This window comes from Euprymna scolopes, chromosome 33 (genome assembly GCF_053919585.1).
Source record: "Euprymna scolopes isolate OS-2025 chromosome 33, ASM5391958v1, whole genome shotgun sequence".
Classification (NCBI taxonomy): Eukaryota; Metazoa; Mollusca; class Cephalopoda; order Sepiida; family Sepiolidae; genus Euprymna; species Euprymna scolopes.
In genome coordinates, this window is record NC_136514.1 from 2,788,761 (window position 1) to 2,808,370 (window position 19,610).

A 19,610-nucleotide genomic window follows, 5' to 3' on the forward strand; every position below is an offset into this window, starting at 1 on the left:
TTCACAAGGGTACTGATTGGTTAATCCGCATGACGTCACATCGGTAAATGGCGTCACATCGGTAAATATTTAAAATTACTATTTTTGTTGTTTCTTGTTTTATTTTTCAGGTATCGCACAAATCTTTTGATGATCGAATTCTCAAGTTTACAATGTTTGATGTTGACCGACACAAGCGCCATAATGTTATCGGTCATGCGCTGTTTCCACTGAAGGAATACGATTTCGACACAAATGTGCGAATGGTCATTTGGAGAGATTTGGAAAAGGAAGTCTCAGAGGTAAAACACCATTTTGCAATTTTTTTTTTGTTTTTTGTTTTGGTTTTTCTGCAAGAGGTGCATCTGATTTTTATAAGAATTAAAACGTTATCAAAGTATACCCATCCTCAATAATTGAGCAAATATTGACCGAGATTGTTTGATGTAGGAGTAAAAGAAAAATATATGTTTTGCTTCCATATTTCTGGAAATTCCAAAATAATAATTGATTGTCATAAAAGTAAAATTCCTTATTGATTACCAAAATGGTGCCTGAAAAGTTAGAATGCTTTTGGAATTGGTTTTCTGAAGACGATGTAACACACATAAAAAATGTCTTAATCTTGCTGGGTATATATATAGAGAGAGGGGGAAAGAGAAAGAGAGAGAGAATAAATGACAACAAGTTATATTCCAAAATTCATGATGTTGACCATCTTATAATTTATTCCTTTAATTCAGTTGACTTATACAATTCTTGAGAACATTTGTTTCACTTAATTATAATATCAATCAGTGAATCTATTATGCAGCGTCAAAAGGAATTGATGTGTGATTTGACATGATTAAAATCCGAGAATTGAAAGAGAGAAATAAACAAGGATTGATATATATTATAAGAAAATATATTTCTACAGATATATATATATATATATATATATATATATAAAATATATATATCCATTCATGTGGAATCACCTTTTTCTTCACCATATTCCCTCTGCTTCACTTTTTTTGTTTTCAAGTAAGATCTTTGACTTACTTGTTGTTTCATCAAATACTTCTGCATGCAAAATCCGATCCCGCATTTTGCTAATTCCTACCCTCTGATGAGAAGGAAAGTATTTCTTCGAAACTCCGCGGGTTAAGGACTATCCATTTATCTAGTGTTTCCTTTTCAGATTAAATATGTTTTTAACTCATTTCAATGTGTTTTTTAACATATTTTATTAACGGTATGTTCAGATATATATATACATATATATATATATATATATATATATATATATATATATATATATATATATATATATATGCATTGTTAAGCTTTCTTGCATTTTCGTCGACGCATCTTTGTCTGACCCTCCCGAAGTCTCGAAACTAACTCTATCGACTGTCTACTCCCAAAATATTCCATGTGCGTTTCTATTTATATCAGGGTGTATGTGTGGGTGGTAGTAGTTCTCGTTAACCGGCGCGTACCCAAAAAGGACAGACTAACTTTCCAGCAACGCAGGTGCACGTTTTGTCAATGGAAGTCACTGAGTTTGATATGTGTCCTCTCTGCACTTATCCGACGCAAGTAAGTTGGGTTCAAATCAGTACCGTGTTAATCGCGTTAACCGCGTTAACCACGTTACTGATACACATCATTCATAGTCTGTCAAGACTAAAAGACGCTCCCATGTATTAGATCGGTGCAAAAATAATGTGTTTTATATATATATATATATATATATATATATATATATATATATATATAGTTGAACGTCAAAAAACGACATTATATTTGCACTAACCAAATATATATTTGCATAATTTTCAAATAATTATTCAAAATATTTCAGTAAGATTTGACAGACTATAAAATATTTAGTTTTTACTCTACATCTATTATATGGGCATTGATTAGCAAGGAATGTGATTTGACCAAGATCCTACGATAGAGGTTCGATTGTAGCAGTGCTCTTAATATTACTTCGTCCATTTCGAACAAAATCAAGAAAAATCAATCTGCAGTCATTAGAATGGTGCATCATCAGAATGCCACACTTCATTTAAAGATTAATATAGAAAAGAAAAAAAACCTCTAAAGCTGAAAAGTTGAAAAGAAGGAAAAATGAAAGAAAAACGTATAAATCGGTATAAACAGCAAAAGAATGAAAACGAGTCAATATGAAACACCGGCATGCAGTGGAGTGGACCCTAGCAACGAAATTGGAGGAGACATCGAATCATAATCAGCTATCTCATTTTCCCGACTTATGCATCAAGAAATCAAGAAGTCTATATCACTTAAGTGATGGACAACGCCGGAAAATATCGGATCCGGGCAAAACCAGATGTAAATCGAATTGCTGGTAATGACATCAACCTTAATTTCCGATCAAAGAATCCAGATCATGAAACAATAAGAGAAAATATTTTAATTGGATTGGAATTGTTAAAAGCACAGAACAATTAATTTTCGAATTTTCAAATCGCAAGTCCAAATAAGCGAACAATTTGATTCCGATCAAGGAATGTTGGATGATATAAATATAAGTAAAAATAAAGGCAAGCAGCTAGACAGACAGAAGAGCTAACACACTTCTTCCGTCGCTGCATCAACCACACACTATCTCATACTGAATTGAACTCTCTCGCTTGTTATACTATCATTGTAATGTAAATAAAACTTTGTTGATTTAACAAGTTGATTACAAAAACCACGCTTATCAGAGTGTATATACTATTGACTCGCATTTTGTAAAAGTGCGATGCATAAATTATATAGACGACAGTATTACATCTGCCCTTATACGTGTCTATCCCGGGTATTAGCAAGGTATCACCAGGCCATCAGCTGACCCCTTCACGCTGCTGTTACAGAAATCGGTTAAACGCAGTTATCTCACCTTTTTTTTTTCAATTCTCCTAAATACATGAAATTGATGCGACCAGCAGGTTTATTTTTACTCGCTACCTTTTGTTTGACGGGATGGATATATGTATACAAGTAAATACACATTTCTATTAGTTATAGGGTAGAACAGTTTGTGATAAAAAAAACAATTAAATATTATTTAACTTTTTTGTAATTATTTAATTTTTACTTCTCATTTTAGTCAACTTCTGATAAGGGTGAAGTCTACATCGCCTTGTCTTACAACAGCCACCTGGAACGCCTTACTATTGGGATTTTCGAAGCTAAGGGTTTGAAGAAGCTGGAAGGAATATCAAACTTCGGTAAACTTTTTATTTCGATTTTTTTATGAAACGATAAAAAGCCACTCAAACATACGGATTTTCTTTGATTCAAGCTTCCTTATACGAAATATTTAATTTACTTGGGTTTTTAATTAAGATCAAAATTTGATTAAAGTTTCCTTATACGAAATATTTAATTTACTTGGATTTTTAATTAAGATCAAAATTTGATTCAAGTTTCCTTATACGAAATATTTAATTTACTTGGGTTTTTAATTAAGATCAAAATTTGATTCAAGTTTCCTTATACGAAATATTTAATTTACTTGGGTTTTCAATTAAGATCAAAATTTGATTCAAGTTTCCTTATACGAAATATTTAATTTACTTGGATTTACTTCGATTTTTAATTAAGACAAAAATTTGATTCAAGTTTCGTTAGCTAAATATTTAATTTACTTGGATTTTTAATTAAGATCAAAATTTGATTCAAGTTTCCTTATACAGAATATTTAATTTACTTGGATTTACTTCGATTTTTAATTAAGATCAAAATTTGATTCAAGTTTCGTTATGCTAAATATTTAATTTACTTGGATTTTTAATTAAGATCAAAATTTGATTCAAGTTTCCTTATACGAAATATTTAATTTACTTGGATTTTTAATTAGGATCAAAATTTGATTCAAGTTTCGTTATGCTAAATATTTAATTTACTTAGATTTTTAATTAAGATCAAAATTTGATTAAAGTTTCCTTATACGAAATATTTAATTTACTTGGATTTGTAATTAAGATCAAAATTTGATTCAAGTTTCGTTATACGAAATATTTAATTTACTTGGATTTTTAATTGAGATCAAAATTTGATTCAAGTTTCCTTATACGAAATATTTAATTTACTTGGATTTTTTATTAAGATCAAAATTTGATTCAAGTTTCGTTAGCTAAATATTTAATTTACTTGGATTTTTAATTAAGATCAAAATTTGATTAAAGTTTCCTTATACGAAATATTTAATTTACTTGGATTTACTTGGATTTTTAATTAAGATCAAAATTTGATTCAAGTTTCGTTAGCTAAATATTTAATTTACTTGGATTTTTAATTAAGATCAAAATTTGATTCAAGTTTCGTTATGCTAAATATTTAATTTACTTGGATTTTTAATTAAGATAAAAATTTGATTCAAGTTTCCTTATACGAAATATTTAATTTACTTGGATTTACTTCGATTTTTAATTAAGATCAAAATTTTATTCAAGTTTCGTTATGCTAAATATTTAATTTACTTGGATTTTTAATTAAGATCAAAATTCGATTCAAGTTTCCTTATACGAAATATTTAATTTACTTGGATTTTTAATTAAGATCAAAATTTGATTCAAGTTTCCTTATACGAAATATTTAATTTACTTGGATTTTTAATTAAGATCAAAATTTGATTCAAGTTTCCTTATACGAAATATTTAATTTACTTGGATTTTTAATTGAGATCAAAATTTGATTCAAGTTTCGTTATGCTAAATATTTAATTTACTTGGATTTTTAATTAAGATCAAAATTTGATTCAAGTTTCGTTATGCTAAATATTTAATTTTCGTGGATTTTTAATTAAGATCAAAATTTGATTCAAGTTTCCTTATACGAAATATTTAATTTACTTGGATTTTTAATTAAGATCAAAATTTGATTCAAGTTTCCTTATACAGAATATTTAATTTACTTGGATTTACTTCGATTTTTAATTAAGATCAAAATTTGATTCAAGTTTCGTTATGCTAAATATTTAATTTACTTGGATTTTTAATTAAGATCAAAATTTGATTCAAGTTTCCTTATACGAAATATTTAATTTACTTGGATTTTTAATTAAGCTCAAAATTTGATTCAAGTTTCGTTAGCTAAATATTTAATTTACTTGGATTTGTAATTAAGATCAAAATTTGATTCAAGTTTCGTTATACGAAATATTTAATTTACTTGGATTTACTTGGATTTTTAATTAAGATCAAAATTTTATTCAAGTTTCGTTATGCTAAATATTTAATTTACTTGGATTTTTAATTAAGATCAAAATTTGATTCAAGTTTCGTTATGCGAAATATTTTATTTACTTGGATTTTTAATTAAGATCAAAATTTGAAATATTTGATAATTTGGAAGCGGCACGATTATAAGCACTTGTTATACTTTTTTCCCGTTTATCTTTTCCAGAGTCGTACGTGAAAGTGTGCTTATTAATTCAGAACAAAATAATCAAAACGAAGAAAACTGCCGTCGTCAAACGAACTTTCGATCCGAACTTCAGCGAATCTTTCACATTTAAGCTCTCTTCTTCGTCTCTCGATACGGCAAGCATCAGCGTAACGGCCATGAACCACTTCACGAGCGCGAAAGGTTCGTACACCTAACCGTTTGTTACGGCAATGTTTTTTATCTTTATCATGAGAAAGGTTTGATTCAACCCCTTTGTGTTAACTTGGCACAACTTTATAACATGTTGAATTGAACAACGGGGTTTTTTTTTTACACAGGAATCACCACTTATCAAGGCCCGGAGACCACTTGAGGATAAAGGTTAATGCGTATACATTAGTCGATGTGATTATAGCGTAGTAAACATAAGTAGTGGGAATTTTGTAAATTGGATTACTTAGGGGGATGGTTCATCAAGAACTTGTTTACGTTGGACTTGAAGATAATCAGATTGTAGTCAGCTGGAAAGCAGGCAGTCGGGAAAGAGTTCCATAGGCGTGCAGTTCTAAGAAAGAAGCTTAGTTCGTGGAATCTATATTTAGGTCTAGGCACAGGCAAGGAGTGAGGGAAATTATTGATAGTGGTTTCCACCAGACGGGTGTTTTTCGTGAAACTTTGGCTTAATACGAAACTGCTGCTAGCGTACAAAACAATGCTCTTTGTGTAAACAAATTAAATTTCGGTGGTTGGGCAATGTTGTATTAATGTTCAGGCCTTGATAAGTGGTGACTACCAAAAAAAAAAATTATTGTAATTCCGCATATCCATCTTAGCAGTAGCAAAATAGCGTAACGATCGATTTTCAATACTGGCATGAAATAGTTTCTGGCTTAGTCAAACTGAAAAGCTGTAATACAGCGAAACAGTCTGTCTGTGGATGAATATACATATACATGTACATATACATATGCATATGCATATACATATACTGATGCAATTCTCTATCTATATAAAAGCTAAGTACGTCCAAGGATGGAATGCTGTTGCCATATCTGGGCAGGAGCGGCCAAAAACAGCCTATCCTGCCTTGACAGAGTACAAAATAGACTTCGTGGCTTAGTGGGGGATGCCCTTTTCTCTACCCGTCAACCTCTCTCCCACAGAAGAGACGTTGCGAGCCTATCCTTGTTTTATCGTTATTTTCATGGAAGGTGCTCATCTGAACTCCAATCTCTGGTCCCTCCTTGCCAATCTTTCACGAAAAACACCCGTCTAGCTGAATCCACTGTGAAAAATTTCCCCCACTCTATATCTGTGCCTAAATCAAAACGCGGATTCCATGAACAAAGCTTCTTTCTTAGAACTGCACGCCTGTGGAACTCTGTTCCGTCTGCCTGCTTCCCTCCGGACTACAACTTGGATGTCTTCAAGTCCAATGTTAACAAATTCCTAATGAACCGCCCCCTTATTTAAACACTTCATCAAATCTCCACACTAACGTAATGTACTTGCAATAACCCTTATCCCTGAGTGGCTTCCGGGCCTTGATAAGTGGTGATCACTGTGTAAAAAAAAAAATATGAGGATCTTTCCAAAAGTATGGCCTCCTATTTAAAAGCTAAAACGTACGAAAAGGTATTCTTGAACATCTTTACTTGTATTAAAAGCAGTTTTCGCCGGAAATAAGCTTAACCAGAGTTCAAGGACCACACCTTTTATCGCTTTATTCATCGTTTCCGATTCGTGGAAGCATCGGCGATGATTTAGAGACAGGCCCTTGTTCAATATATATATATATATATATATATATATATATATATATATATATATATATATAGCAAAAATGGTAATTAGTAAAAACCTGAAGAGAGTGCGGAATACAATTGCAGAGCGAATATATATATTTTTTATAACCGTTTATCTGCTTGGTTATACATGATTCGATCGAAACGTGTGTAGCTAAGCAGATAAAAGGGTAAGAATATATATATATATATATATATATATATATATATATATATATATATACATATATATACATATATATATATATATATATATATATATATATATATATATATATATATATATATATATATATACTTTGTAAGCAAAATCAAGACATTCACAAAAGGTGTTGATGGCAACAAAAAGTGTATTTCGTTTTACGTTACAATTGTTTCCATGCCCGGTCGTATTTTCAATGATGAAATATGATAATTTTGTAGCTTACTTTTTAGTCATCTCTTTGTACCTTAAAACTTATTGGTATATGAAGATTTACTGGATTACAAGAACTCAGTATATTACATACAACTCTCTCTCTCTCTCTCTCTCTCTATATATATATATATATATATATATATATATATATATATATATATATATATGTATATATATATATATATATGTATAGTAAGTTATAAAATATATATGGCACTTAAGCTACACAGAATATTCCGCGTTTCATCCACCCTAGGATTCATCAAGCCAGAGTGGATGAAACGCGGAATATTCTGTGTAGCTTAAGTGCCATATATATTTTATAACTTATTACCTAGCTCTACCTACGTATTGATCACTGTTGAAGTAAATACTTAAAGTTTACGCATAAATTTATAGTTTCGTATATTAATTCATGTGATTAAATTAAGTAATCATATATATATATATATATATATATATATATATAGTTTCAGTGTCTGTTTTGTGCAATACGAGCCAAGTTTTCTAGTGTTTTTAATAGGGTTTATCCTTTCAATTGAAATTGTTACTATAAACTTAATACTTACTTGTTTTCATATATATTTTTATGTATATGTATTTATACACACACGTGTGTATGTATATATATATATATATATATAGAGAGAGAGAGTGATGAATTGATAGATAGATAGATAGATAGATAGATAGAATATATAGAAATACATAGATATAATATATATAGATACATATAATAGGACTGTATCATAATCGTCATATCTCTGATAGTATAGATGCAGCTCCTTAAATAGAAACACTCAACTACACGTGTCTGGCCTTGTTTCTCAGATTGCACAGATGCAACTGAACGCTCATCTTATAGCTTCTCTATAGTTCATTCCCTTACACAGACAGGCATGTTCCCAACCCACCTCCCAAATCGTGATCACCAGCAAGCTTCACTTCTAGACCTATCCCTTCCGGCAGTACTTTAGGATTGTGTAACTAAAGCCCAGTCCACTTGGAAGTGCAGACCACCTTGTGGTATCACTAGACATATCATTCAAATCCAAACCACAAAGTGAAGAGTCATTGCTCAAAACGACAAGGTACTACAAAAAGCCGGCAGGAAAGCCATCAGAGAGCATATCAAAGATGCCCCATGAACCAATATCCTCTCTCTCTCTCTCTCTCTCTCTCTCTCTCTCTCTCTCTCTCTCTCTCTCTCTCTCTCTCTCCTAAACAGTATGCCACTGTGACTAATGAATAGCGTAAAGCGGGCATTGAAGCACGTGTCCCCACACGGAAGTATTATAGCAAGCCCCATTCACCCCCATGGTTCACTACAACTTGTGCAACTGCTATTGCACGAAAACAGCATGCTCTCCGCCGGTTCGTACGTCATAAGTCAAGTACAAATATGCAAAAAATTAATAGATGCTAGAAATCATTGTAAGAGAGTAATAACCACAGCCAAAGAAGACATGCTGAAGTAACGCACAGAATCGCAGAATATAGAGACTCGTGATTTCTGGAAAAGTAAAAGGTTGTTTGCACAGCAATGGAAAAGGCGGAAACTGCTTGCCTGGCTATTCACACCACCCTAGAGCCAACAAACAACTCCTTCCAAAATTTCCTTATGCGGACGGAAGCCACAACTGATGATCTGAAAATGACCCCTCTTCATGCCCGCGATATCATAAAAATAACTTGCAAACGCCTTGCTGAATCTTGCTTCCAAGCTGGAAGATGGCCTCTGTTGTACCAGTGTACAAGAATTCTGATAAAAGGGCCGACTCTCTCAATTATCACCCTATTAATCTCCTCCCCCTATTCGCTAAAATATTTGAGACGGTAATCAATCAAGTCCACCATCTTGCAAACGCTAATCTTTTTTTCTGACAAACAATATGGATTTAGGCAATGTCGTTCTACTGCAGATATTTTAATAGTCATCTCTGAACGCATATACAATGCACTAGATAAGGCGGGCAAAGCTAGGACTTTAGCCAACGATATGGCTAAGGCTTTTGACAAAATCTGCTATAAAGGGATGCTAATGAAAATTAAATATAACTGAACAAATACTTAATATAATTGGATCCTTCTTAGACGATAATACCATCCAGGTTGTCATTGATGGACATTCATCCAAGCAGCATAATATTATTACCTCAGCGGTCGATCCTTAGACCACTATTATTCCTGATGTTCATCAATGACCTTTTTGATGATATTGTGTTCGAGATGGGTATATTTGCTGATGATACAACACTCTATAACAACGGATGTACACAAATCTAAGACACTGGCAGAATCATTAGAAAATGACCTCCACACTGCAGTGGAACAATTATGAGAAGCCTCTCTAATCACCAATATCCATGATACATAACTCCCTACTTGAGAATTCTTCTTTCAAACTCCTCGGCTTAATATTCACAAGAAATATGAACTGGAACAAATATATAGAAGGACATTGCGAAGTCTGCTGCAATGAAGGTGGGCTCCCTCTATCGTACTAGAAAACTACTCACACCTGGGAGTTTCCTGTTCCACTACAAGGCCACCATTCCCCATGCATCGAGGATTATTGTCACATCTAGGCTGGGGCATCTATCACTAATCTCTCCATCTTTGTCAACTAGATTCCAACCCCTGTTCCATCACCACAATGTTTCATCTGTGCCTGTTTTACAAATATTTTAATGGAATGTGATCTGATGAACTCATTGCACTTGTATCCCCTCGGCGTACATATCTCTGACAAACCCGCTTAACAACAAAATCACACCCCTTCACTGTTGAGGCCTCAAAATGCTAGAAAGTTTTTTACTCTAATAGCTTCTTCCCTAGAACAGCTAAACTTTGGAATTCCCTTCTTGCTGCCTGCTTCCCAAGCTGTACTTATATTTAGAAGTTCAAATGTGCCCTAAACCAACATCTTAATCTTTCTTGGGCAGGTCCACAATAGTAGCCCATTACGTTCAAGTGACAACAATCCTTGTTTGAAGTGAAGGTGAGTGAAAAAATACATGATGCACAAAAATGTTTCCAGACTTAATTAATACATGCATTAAAAATTGTCACGGACTTAATTTATAAATGCATCAAAAATGTTTCCAGACTTAATTTAGACATGCATTAAAAATTGTCACAGACTTAATTAATACATGCATTAAAAATTGTCACGGACTTAATTTAATACATGCATTAAAAATTGTCACGGACTTAATTTATAAATACATTAAAAATTGTCACAGACTTAATTTATACATGCATTAAAAATTGTCACAGACTTATTTTATACATGCATTAAAAATTGTCACGGACTTAATTTATAAATATATTAAAAATTGTACCAGACTTAATTTATACAGGTATTAAAAAATGTAACAGACTTAATTTATAAATACATTAAAAATTGTCACAGACTTAATTTATACATGCATTAAAAATTGTCACAGACTTAATTTATACATGCATTAAAAATTGTCACAGACTTATTTTATACATGCATTAAAAATTGTCACAGACTTAATTTATACATGCATTAAAAATTGTCACGGACTTAATTTATACATCCATTAAAGATTGTCACGGACTTAATTTATATAGGTATTAAAAATTGTCACAGACTTAATTTATAAATACATTAAAAATTGTCACAGACTTAATTTATACATCCATTAAAAATTGTCACAGACTTAATTTATACATGCATTAAAAATTGTCACGGACTTATTTTATACATGCATTAAAAATTGTCACGGACTTAATTTATAAATATATTAAAAATTGTACCAGACTTAATTTATACAGGTATTAAAAATTGTCACGGACTTAATTTATAAATACATTAAAAATTTTCATTGACTTAATTTATACATGCATTAAAAATTGTCACAGACTTAATTTATACATGCATTAAAAATTGTCACAGACTTATTTTATACATGCATTAAAAATTGTCACAGACTTAAGTTATACATGCATTAAAAATTGTCACGGACTTAATTCATACATGCATTAAAAATTGTCACGGACTTAATTTATATAGGTATTAAAAATTGTCACAGACTTAATTTATAAGTACATTAAAAATTGTCACAGACTTAATTTATACATGCATTAAAAATTGTCACAGACTTAATTTATACATGCATTAAAAATTGTCACAGACTTATTTTATACATGTATTAAAAATTGTCACAGACTTAATTTATACATGCATTAAAAATTGTCACGGACTTAATTTATATAGGTATTAAAAATTGTCACAGACTTAATTAATACAGATATTAAAAATTGTCACAGACTTAATTCATACATGCATTAAAAATTGTCACGGACATAATTCATAAATACATTAAAAATTGTCACAGACTTAATTTATACATGCATTAAAAATTGCCACAGACTTATTTTATACGTGCATTAAAAATTGTCACAGACTTAATTTATAAATACATTAAAAATTGTCACAGACTTAATTAATACATGCATTAAAAATTATCACAGACTTATTTTATACATGCATTAAAAATTGTCACAGACTTAATTTATACTGCATTAAAAATTGTCACGGACTTAATTTATACATGCATTAAAAATTGTCACGGACTTAATTTATATAGGCATTAAAAATTGTCACGGACTTAATTTATAAATACATTAAAAATTGTCACAGACTTAATTTATACATGCATTAAAAATTGTCACAGACTTATTTTATACATGCATTAAAAATTGTCACGGACTTAATTTATAAATATATTAAAAATTGTACCAGACTTAATCTATACAGGTATTAAAAATTGTCACAGACTTAATTTATAAATACATTAAAAATTGTCACAGACTTAATTTATACATGCATTAAAAATTGTCACAGACTTAATTTATACATGCATTAAAAATTGTCACAGACTTATTTTATACATGCATTAAAAATTGTCACAGACTTAATTTATACATGCATTAACAATTATCACGGACTTATTTTATACATGCATTAAAATTGTCACGGACTTAATTTATAAATATATTAAAAATTGTAACAGACTTAATTTATGCAGGTATTAAAAATTGTTACAGACTTAATTCATACATGCATTAAAAATTGTCACAAACTTAATTTATACAGGTATTAAAAATTGTAAAAGACTTAATTCATACAGGTATTGAAAATTGTAAACGGCTTAATTTATACAGGTATTAAAAATTGTCACAGACTTAATCATTACAGGTATAAAAAATTGTCACAGACTTAATTTATAAATGCATTCAAAATTGTGGCAGACTTAATACATACATGCATTAACAATTGTCACAGACTTAATTAATACATATATTAAAAATTGTAACAGACTTAATTAATACAGATATTAAAAATTGTCACGGACATAATTTATACAGGTAATAAAAATTGTCACAGACTTAATTCATACAGGTAATAAAAATTGTCACAGACTTAATTAATACAGATATTAAAAATTGTCACAGACTTAATTAATACAGATATTAAAAATTGTCACGGACTTAATTTATACAGGTATTAAAAATTGTCACAGACTTAATTTATAAGTACATTAAAAATTGTCACAGACTTAATTTATACATGCATTAAAAATTGTCACAGACTTAATTTATACATGCATTAAAAATTGTCACGGACTTAATTTATATAGGTATTAAAAATTGTCACAGACTTAATTAATACAGATATTAAAAATTGTCACAGACTTAATTCATACATGCATTAAAAATTGTCACGGACTTAATTTATAAATACATTAAAAATTGTCACAGACTTAATTTATACATGCATTAAAAATTGTCACAGACTTATTTTATACGTGCATTAAAAATTGTCACGGACTTAATTTATAAATACATTAAAAATTGTCACAGACTTAATTTATACATGCATTCAAAATTGTCACAGACTTATTTTATACATGCATTAAAAATTGTCACGGACTTAATTTATAAATATATTAAAAATTGTACCAGACTTAATTTATACAGGTATTAAAAATTGTCACAGACTTAATTTATAAATACATTAAAAATTGTCACAGACTTAATTTATACATGCATTAAAAATTGTCACAGACTTATTTTATACATGCATTAGAAATTGTAACGGGCTTAATTTATACATATATTAAAAATTGTCACGGACTTAATTTATATAGGTATTAAAAATTGTCACAGACTTAATTAATACAGATATTAAAAATTGTCACAGACTTAATTCATACATGCATTAAAAATTGTCACGGACTTAATTTATAAATACATTAAAAATTGTCACAGACTTAATTTATACATGCATTCAAAATTGTCACAGACTTATTTTATACATGCATTAAAAATTGTCACGGACTTAATTTATAAATATATTAAAAATTGTACCAGACTTAATCTATACAGGTATTAAAAATTGTCACAGACTTAATTTATAAATACATTAAAAATTGTCACAGACTTAATTTATACATGCATTAAGAATTGTCACAGACTTTATTTATACATGCATTAAAAATTGTCACAGACTTATTTTATACATGCATTAAAAATTGTCACAGACTTAATTTATACATGCATTAACAATTGTCACGGACTTAATTTATACATGCATTAAAAATTGTCACGGACTTAATTTATAAATATATTAAAAATTGTAACAGACTTAATTTATACAGGTATTAAAAATTGTTACAGACTTAATTCATACATGCATTAAAAATTGTCACAAACTTAATTTATACAGGTATTAAAAATTGTAAAAGACTTAATTCATACAGGTATTAAAAATTGTAAACGACTTAATTTATACAGGTATTAAAAATTGTCACAGACTTAATCATTACAGGTATAAAAAATTGTCACAGACTTAATTTATAAATGCATTCAAAATTGTGGCAGACTTAATACATACATGCATTAACAATTGTCACAGACTTAATTAATACAGATATTAAAAATTGTAACAGACTTAATTTATACAAGTATTAAAATTTTCACGGACTTAATTCATACAGGTATTAAAAATTGTCACAGAATTAATTATACAGATATTAAAAATTGTCACGGACATAATTTATACAGGTAATAAAAATTGTCACAGACTTAATTCATACAGGTAATAAAAATTGTCACAGACTTAATTAATACAGATATTAAAAATTGTCACAGACTTAATTAATACAGATATTAAAAATTGTCACGGACTTAATTTATACAAGTATTAAAAATTGTCACGGACTTAATTCATACAGGTATTAAAAATTGTCACAGACTTAATTCATACAGGTATTAAAAATTGTCACAGACTTAATTTATACAGGTATTAAAAATTGTCATGGACTTAATTCATACATGCATTAAAAATTGTCACAGACTTAATTCATACATGCATTAAAAATTGTCACTGACTTAATTTATGAATGCATTAAAAGTTGTCGCAGACTTAATTTATACATGATATTAAAAATTGTCACAGACTTAATTTATACAGGTATTAAAAATTGTCACAGACTTAATTTATACGTGCATTAAAAATTGTCACAGACTTCATTCATACATGCATTAAAAATATTCACAGACTTAATTCATACATGCATTAAAAATTGTCAGAGATTTAATTCATACATGCATTAAAAATTGTCACGGACTTAATTCATACATGCATTAAAAATTGTAAAAGACTTTATTTATACAGATATTAAAAATAGTCATAGACTTAATTTATGAAGGCATTAAAAATTGTCCCAGACTTAATTCATATAGGTATTAAAAATTGTCACAGACTTAATTAATACAGATATTAAAAATTGTAACAGACTTAATTTATACAGGCATTAAAAATTGTCACAGACTTAATTCATACAGGTATTAAAAATTGTCACAGACTTTATTTATACATGCATTAAAAATTGTAACAGACTTATTTTATACATGCATTAAAAATTGTCACAGACTTAATTCATACATGCATTAAAAATTGTCGCCGTCTTAATTTATACAGATATTAAAAATTGTCACAGACTTAATTTATATAGGTATTAAAAATTGTCAAATACTTTATTAATACAGATATTAAAAATTGTCACAGACTTAATTTATACAAGTATTAAAAATTGTCACAGATTAATTCATACATGCATTAAAAATTGTCACGGACTTAATTTATATATGCATTAAAAATTGTCACGGACTTAATTAATACAGATATTAAAAATTGTCACAGACTTAATTTATACAGGTATTAAAAATTGTCACAGACTTAATTTATACATGCATTAAAAATTGTAACAGACTTAATTTATACATACATTAAAAATTGTCACAGACTTAACTAATACATGCATTAAAAATTGTAACAGACTTAATTTATACAGGCATAAAAAATTGTCACAGACTTAATTTATAGAGGTATTAAAAATTTTCACAGACTTTTAAAAATTTAGTATGGTATTGCTATCCATTTTATGAGATGACTGACTAATTTTTATCATTTCAGATTCAAATGAACAGCTACAGAAGGAATTGGAATACACCCTACTAAAGCCTGATTGTCACAGCTGGTGAATTTACATAAATGCAATCTGGACGTGAGGAGGACACTTTAGAAGAAGAACGATATGCAATAAAATTGTGTTTTAAACTTGGAAAAAATGCCATAGAAACATATGGAATGCTTCAGACTGCATTGGGGCCATCTTGCATGAATCGGACATCAGTTTTTGATCGGCATAAGAGATTCAAGGAATGCAAGAAGTCTGTGAGGGATGATGTAAGATGCGAAAGGACTAAGGAAATAAGAAGGCCAGAGTGTATTGGCCAAATAAAGAATTTCATGGATAAGGACCGTTGTGTGTCTATATAGACAATAAGTGTGCAGTGCGATATCAGTGTGGAAACCATACACACAATTATTCACGAGAAACTGAAGATGCGGAAGATTTGTGCGAAGATCAGAACGAAAGACGTTGTCATGACAGAAAAGAAGTGGTCGAGCTAATCAATTCCGATACCGCAGTTCTTGATGCTCTGGTGATCTGCGAAAAAAAATCTGAATCTACAGCTATAGCCCAGAGACCAAATGATAGATAGACCACTAGAAGCATGCTGGCTCCCCCAGACTCAAGAAGAACAGACAGAGCAAATCCACCCAGAAACTTATGATGGTCCTTTTTTTTTTTTTTTTTTGACAGCACGTGATTGATCTACATGCACTGGGTTCCTGTTAGAGGAACAGTCACCAATGAATACTATGTTGAGGTTTTAAGGCAGTTCAGAAAAAGATTCTGTTGGAAGAGACCAGCATTCTTCAAATCGGATCAGTGGCATCTCCACCAGGACAATCCACCAGTCCATAACCCCGGCCTTTGTCACAGTATTTGACCAAGATGGGCATCAACACAGTTTCTCACTCTCTACTAGTCCAAATCTTGTTCCCGATGATATTTGGTTATTCCCAAAACTCAAGGAAAACCTTGGAGGCTATCGTTATGGGGATATTGAGATGAAAGACTAGGGTCATTGACACGCTTACACGAGAGGACTTCTATAGGGACTTCAAGAAATTGTTAGAAAAGTGCAAGTGCATTGCAGTCGGATGAGATTACTTTGAAGGAGATTCAAGTTTCAATAAAAGTGCCCATACGAAAAAGTTTGGAAACGTATTGAAGTTACCTTGTGTCTTTTTTTTTTGGAAGTGTGATTCTTCTCTCTATAAATAACGTTACATTATTTTATATACCCTAACTATATATATATATATATATATATATATATATATATATATATATATATATATATATATATATAGTAAAACTCCTTTAATTTGAGCTTCCTTTAAAGTTGGACTTCCTCTCATTTGAACTTCTTCTAAACCTTGACTTTCTCTAAACTTGAACTATCTCGTCATTGAAATTGTATTAGTATATTTGATGCGGAGTTGCAGTGAAACTGTTTACATGGTTTAGTCAGATATTGCGCAGAAATGTTAATATTGGTACTATGTAATTAATGTAGATTAGTTATTGATAATTAATTTACACTAGGTATAATTTTTTTTTTCAAATTGCTATATTTAAAATAGTGTAAAACAACCCATCACAATGGCTTGCAACTCTAAAATCAGAGAATACATCTGGTCTAGAAAAAAATTCTTGAAACCAAATGGTTACCGACCAACCACGCTGTTCTTAAATCATTTAATGCAAATCATGTTGAAATGTGGGTGCAACAGGATGAAGAAACTACTGATCAATATCCTGAAGACAGTAATGGTGATGAAAATAGCGACAGCTCCCATTCTCGTGACCCTAATGTAAATAACCAAGAACACTCTGATGAAGCAATATCATGGGATGATGCAGAAAAGTCTATGGAGACGGTTATAAAATTTCTAGAAAAAAGTCCTTACTTTAGTGACAATTATGTTTTGCAAGCAATGTCACTCCGAAGAGATATAATCATAAAGAAGCTACAGAACCAAGAAATTGTAGATTTTCGTGATCGCTTACGGAATACAATGGCAGCGCCCGAGAGCTTTATCGATGAAAATAGAAACTCAATGAGACTCATTCAATGAATAAATAAATAAAAAACTGTATTTTACATAAATGTATGATTTCTGTAGATGATAACTTAGGTAATAAATACCTAACAAGTTAGAGTAGATTTAATTTATTTTCAATGTTTTTGTTTCTGGTAATAATATTTAACAATTCTTACTTGCAATATATTGTAAACTCAGCTTAATATTTACTTGAAGTATCATATAGCAATGAATTTCATTTACTATTTCTTAATTCTTAGAAAATTAAAGTTAACTGCAGCACATTTTTTTATTACGAAACTTGAACAGCATCCTCTAATTTGAACGAAGTGGGTGTTCCAATTATAGGAATTATACTATATATATATATATATATATATATATATATATATATATATATATATATATATATATATATATATATAGTTACGGTATATAAAATAATGTAACGTTATCAATATATATACATATATATACATATATATATATATATGTATATAGTAATTTATAAAATATATATGGCGATTAAGCTACACTGACTATTCCGCGTTTCATCCACTCTAGTACTCCTCAGGCTTATATATATATATATATATATATATATATATATATATATATATATATATATATATATATATATATATATATGGATTTTTTTTTTTTTTCAATTTCCTGTAACTCTCTTGATTCTCCCTGAATGTTTTTTATAACTATGTTGAATTTTCTTGACACTTTTGGACATCTTGAACCTTTCTAAACTAATATATTTCTTGTTTATATTTGTAACAGATAAATTTTCTTGACACTTTTGGACATCTTGAACCTTTCTAAACTAATATATTTCTTGTTTATATTTGTAACAGATAAATCTATTGGTCGAGTCGTCCTCGGATCTTTCATGTTTGCCCGTGGAAAAGAATTGGAACACTGGAACGAAATGGTGACTAGTCAACGGGATCAAGTTGGCTACTGGCACTCGCTCACTTAAAACAGAAGAGAAGAGAATACCAAATAATTAAGCGGATATAGTAGAAAGCAATGTATTTTTCTATGAGGACTTTACAACTTCTCTTCAAACTGGACTGCTTCCTTTTCCTTGATTGGTAATCTCTGCTCTCCGAAAAACAAAAAACAGACGAAAATTGTTATGTATTGTTTAGTCTTCTGCGAAGTGTAATCAAGACTATCATTAAATAATTGTGTCAATATTATGGCTAGTGTAATCGGATTTAAGTGTGTTTGTCTTTATTATTTGTGTGCTTAAATTAGATTGTTAATACTTCAATTATTTTTTTAATGTAGTGACTTGATGTTTTTGGCATAAAGTACCAGCACCAAGAAGTGTGTGTTGTAGAGGAAAGGCGTCATGAGGATCGGTATATTTATATTGTTACGGAGACCCTCGTTATGAAACAGTTTGAAAAGCTCAAGCTTCTTCAAGGATCATGAGTGTCAGCAA

The 19,610-nt window shown here is 29.9% G+C and overlaps 1 protein-coding gene across 2 annotated transcripts in view; it reads left to right on the plus strand.

The window, feature by feature from the left end:
• Positions 1 to 19,379, plus strand: part of LOC145258089 (synaptotagmin-15-like) — a 906,872-nt gene extending 887,493 nt beyond the window's left edge. For both annotated transcript variants that reach the window (XM_080115819.1, XM_080115820.1), the window contains 4 exons: positions 111 to 281; positions 3,089 to 3,209; positions 5,389 to 5,571; positions 19,015 to 19,379. In XM_080115819.1, coding sequence (XP_079971945.1) covers positions 111 to 281; positions 3,089 to 3,209; positions 5,389 to 5,571; positions 19,015 to 19,139 — 600 coding nt within the window. In that variant the 3' untranslated portion in view covers positions 19,140 to 19,379. The remainder of the gene's footprint in view (positions 1 to 110; positions 282 to 3,088; positions 3,210 to 5,388; positions 5,572 to 19,014) is intronic.
• Positions 19,380 to 19,610: the final 231 nt, after the last annotated feature.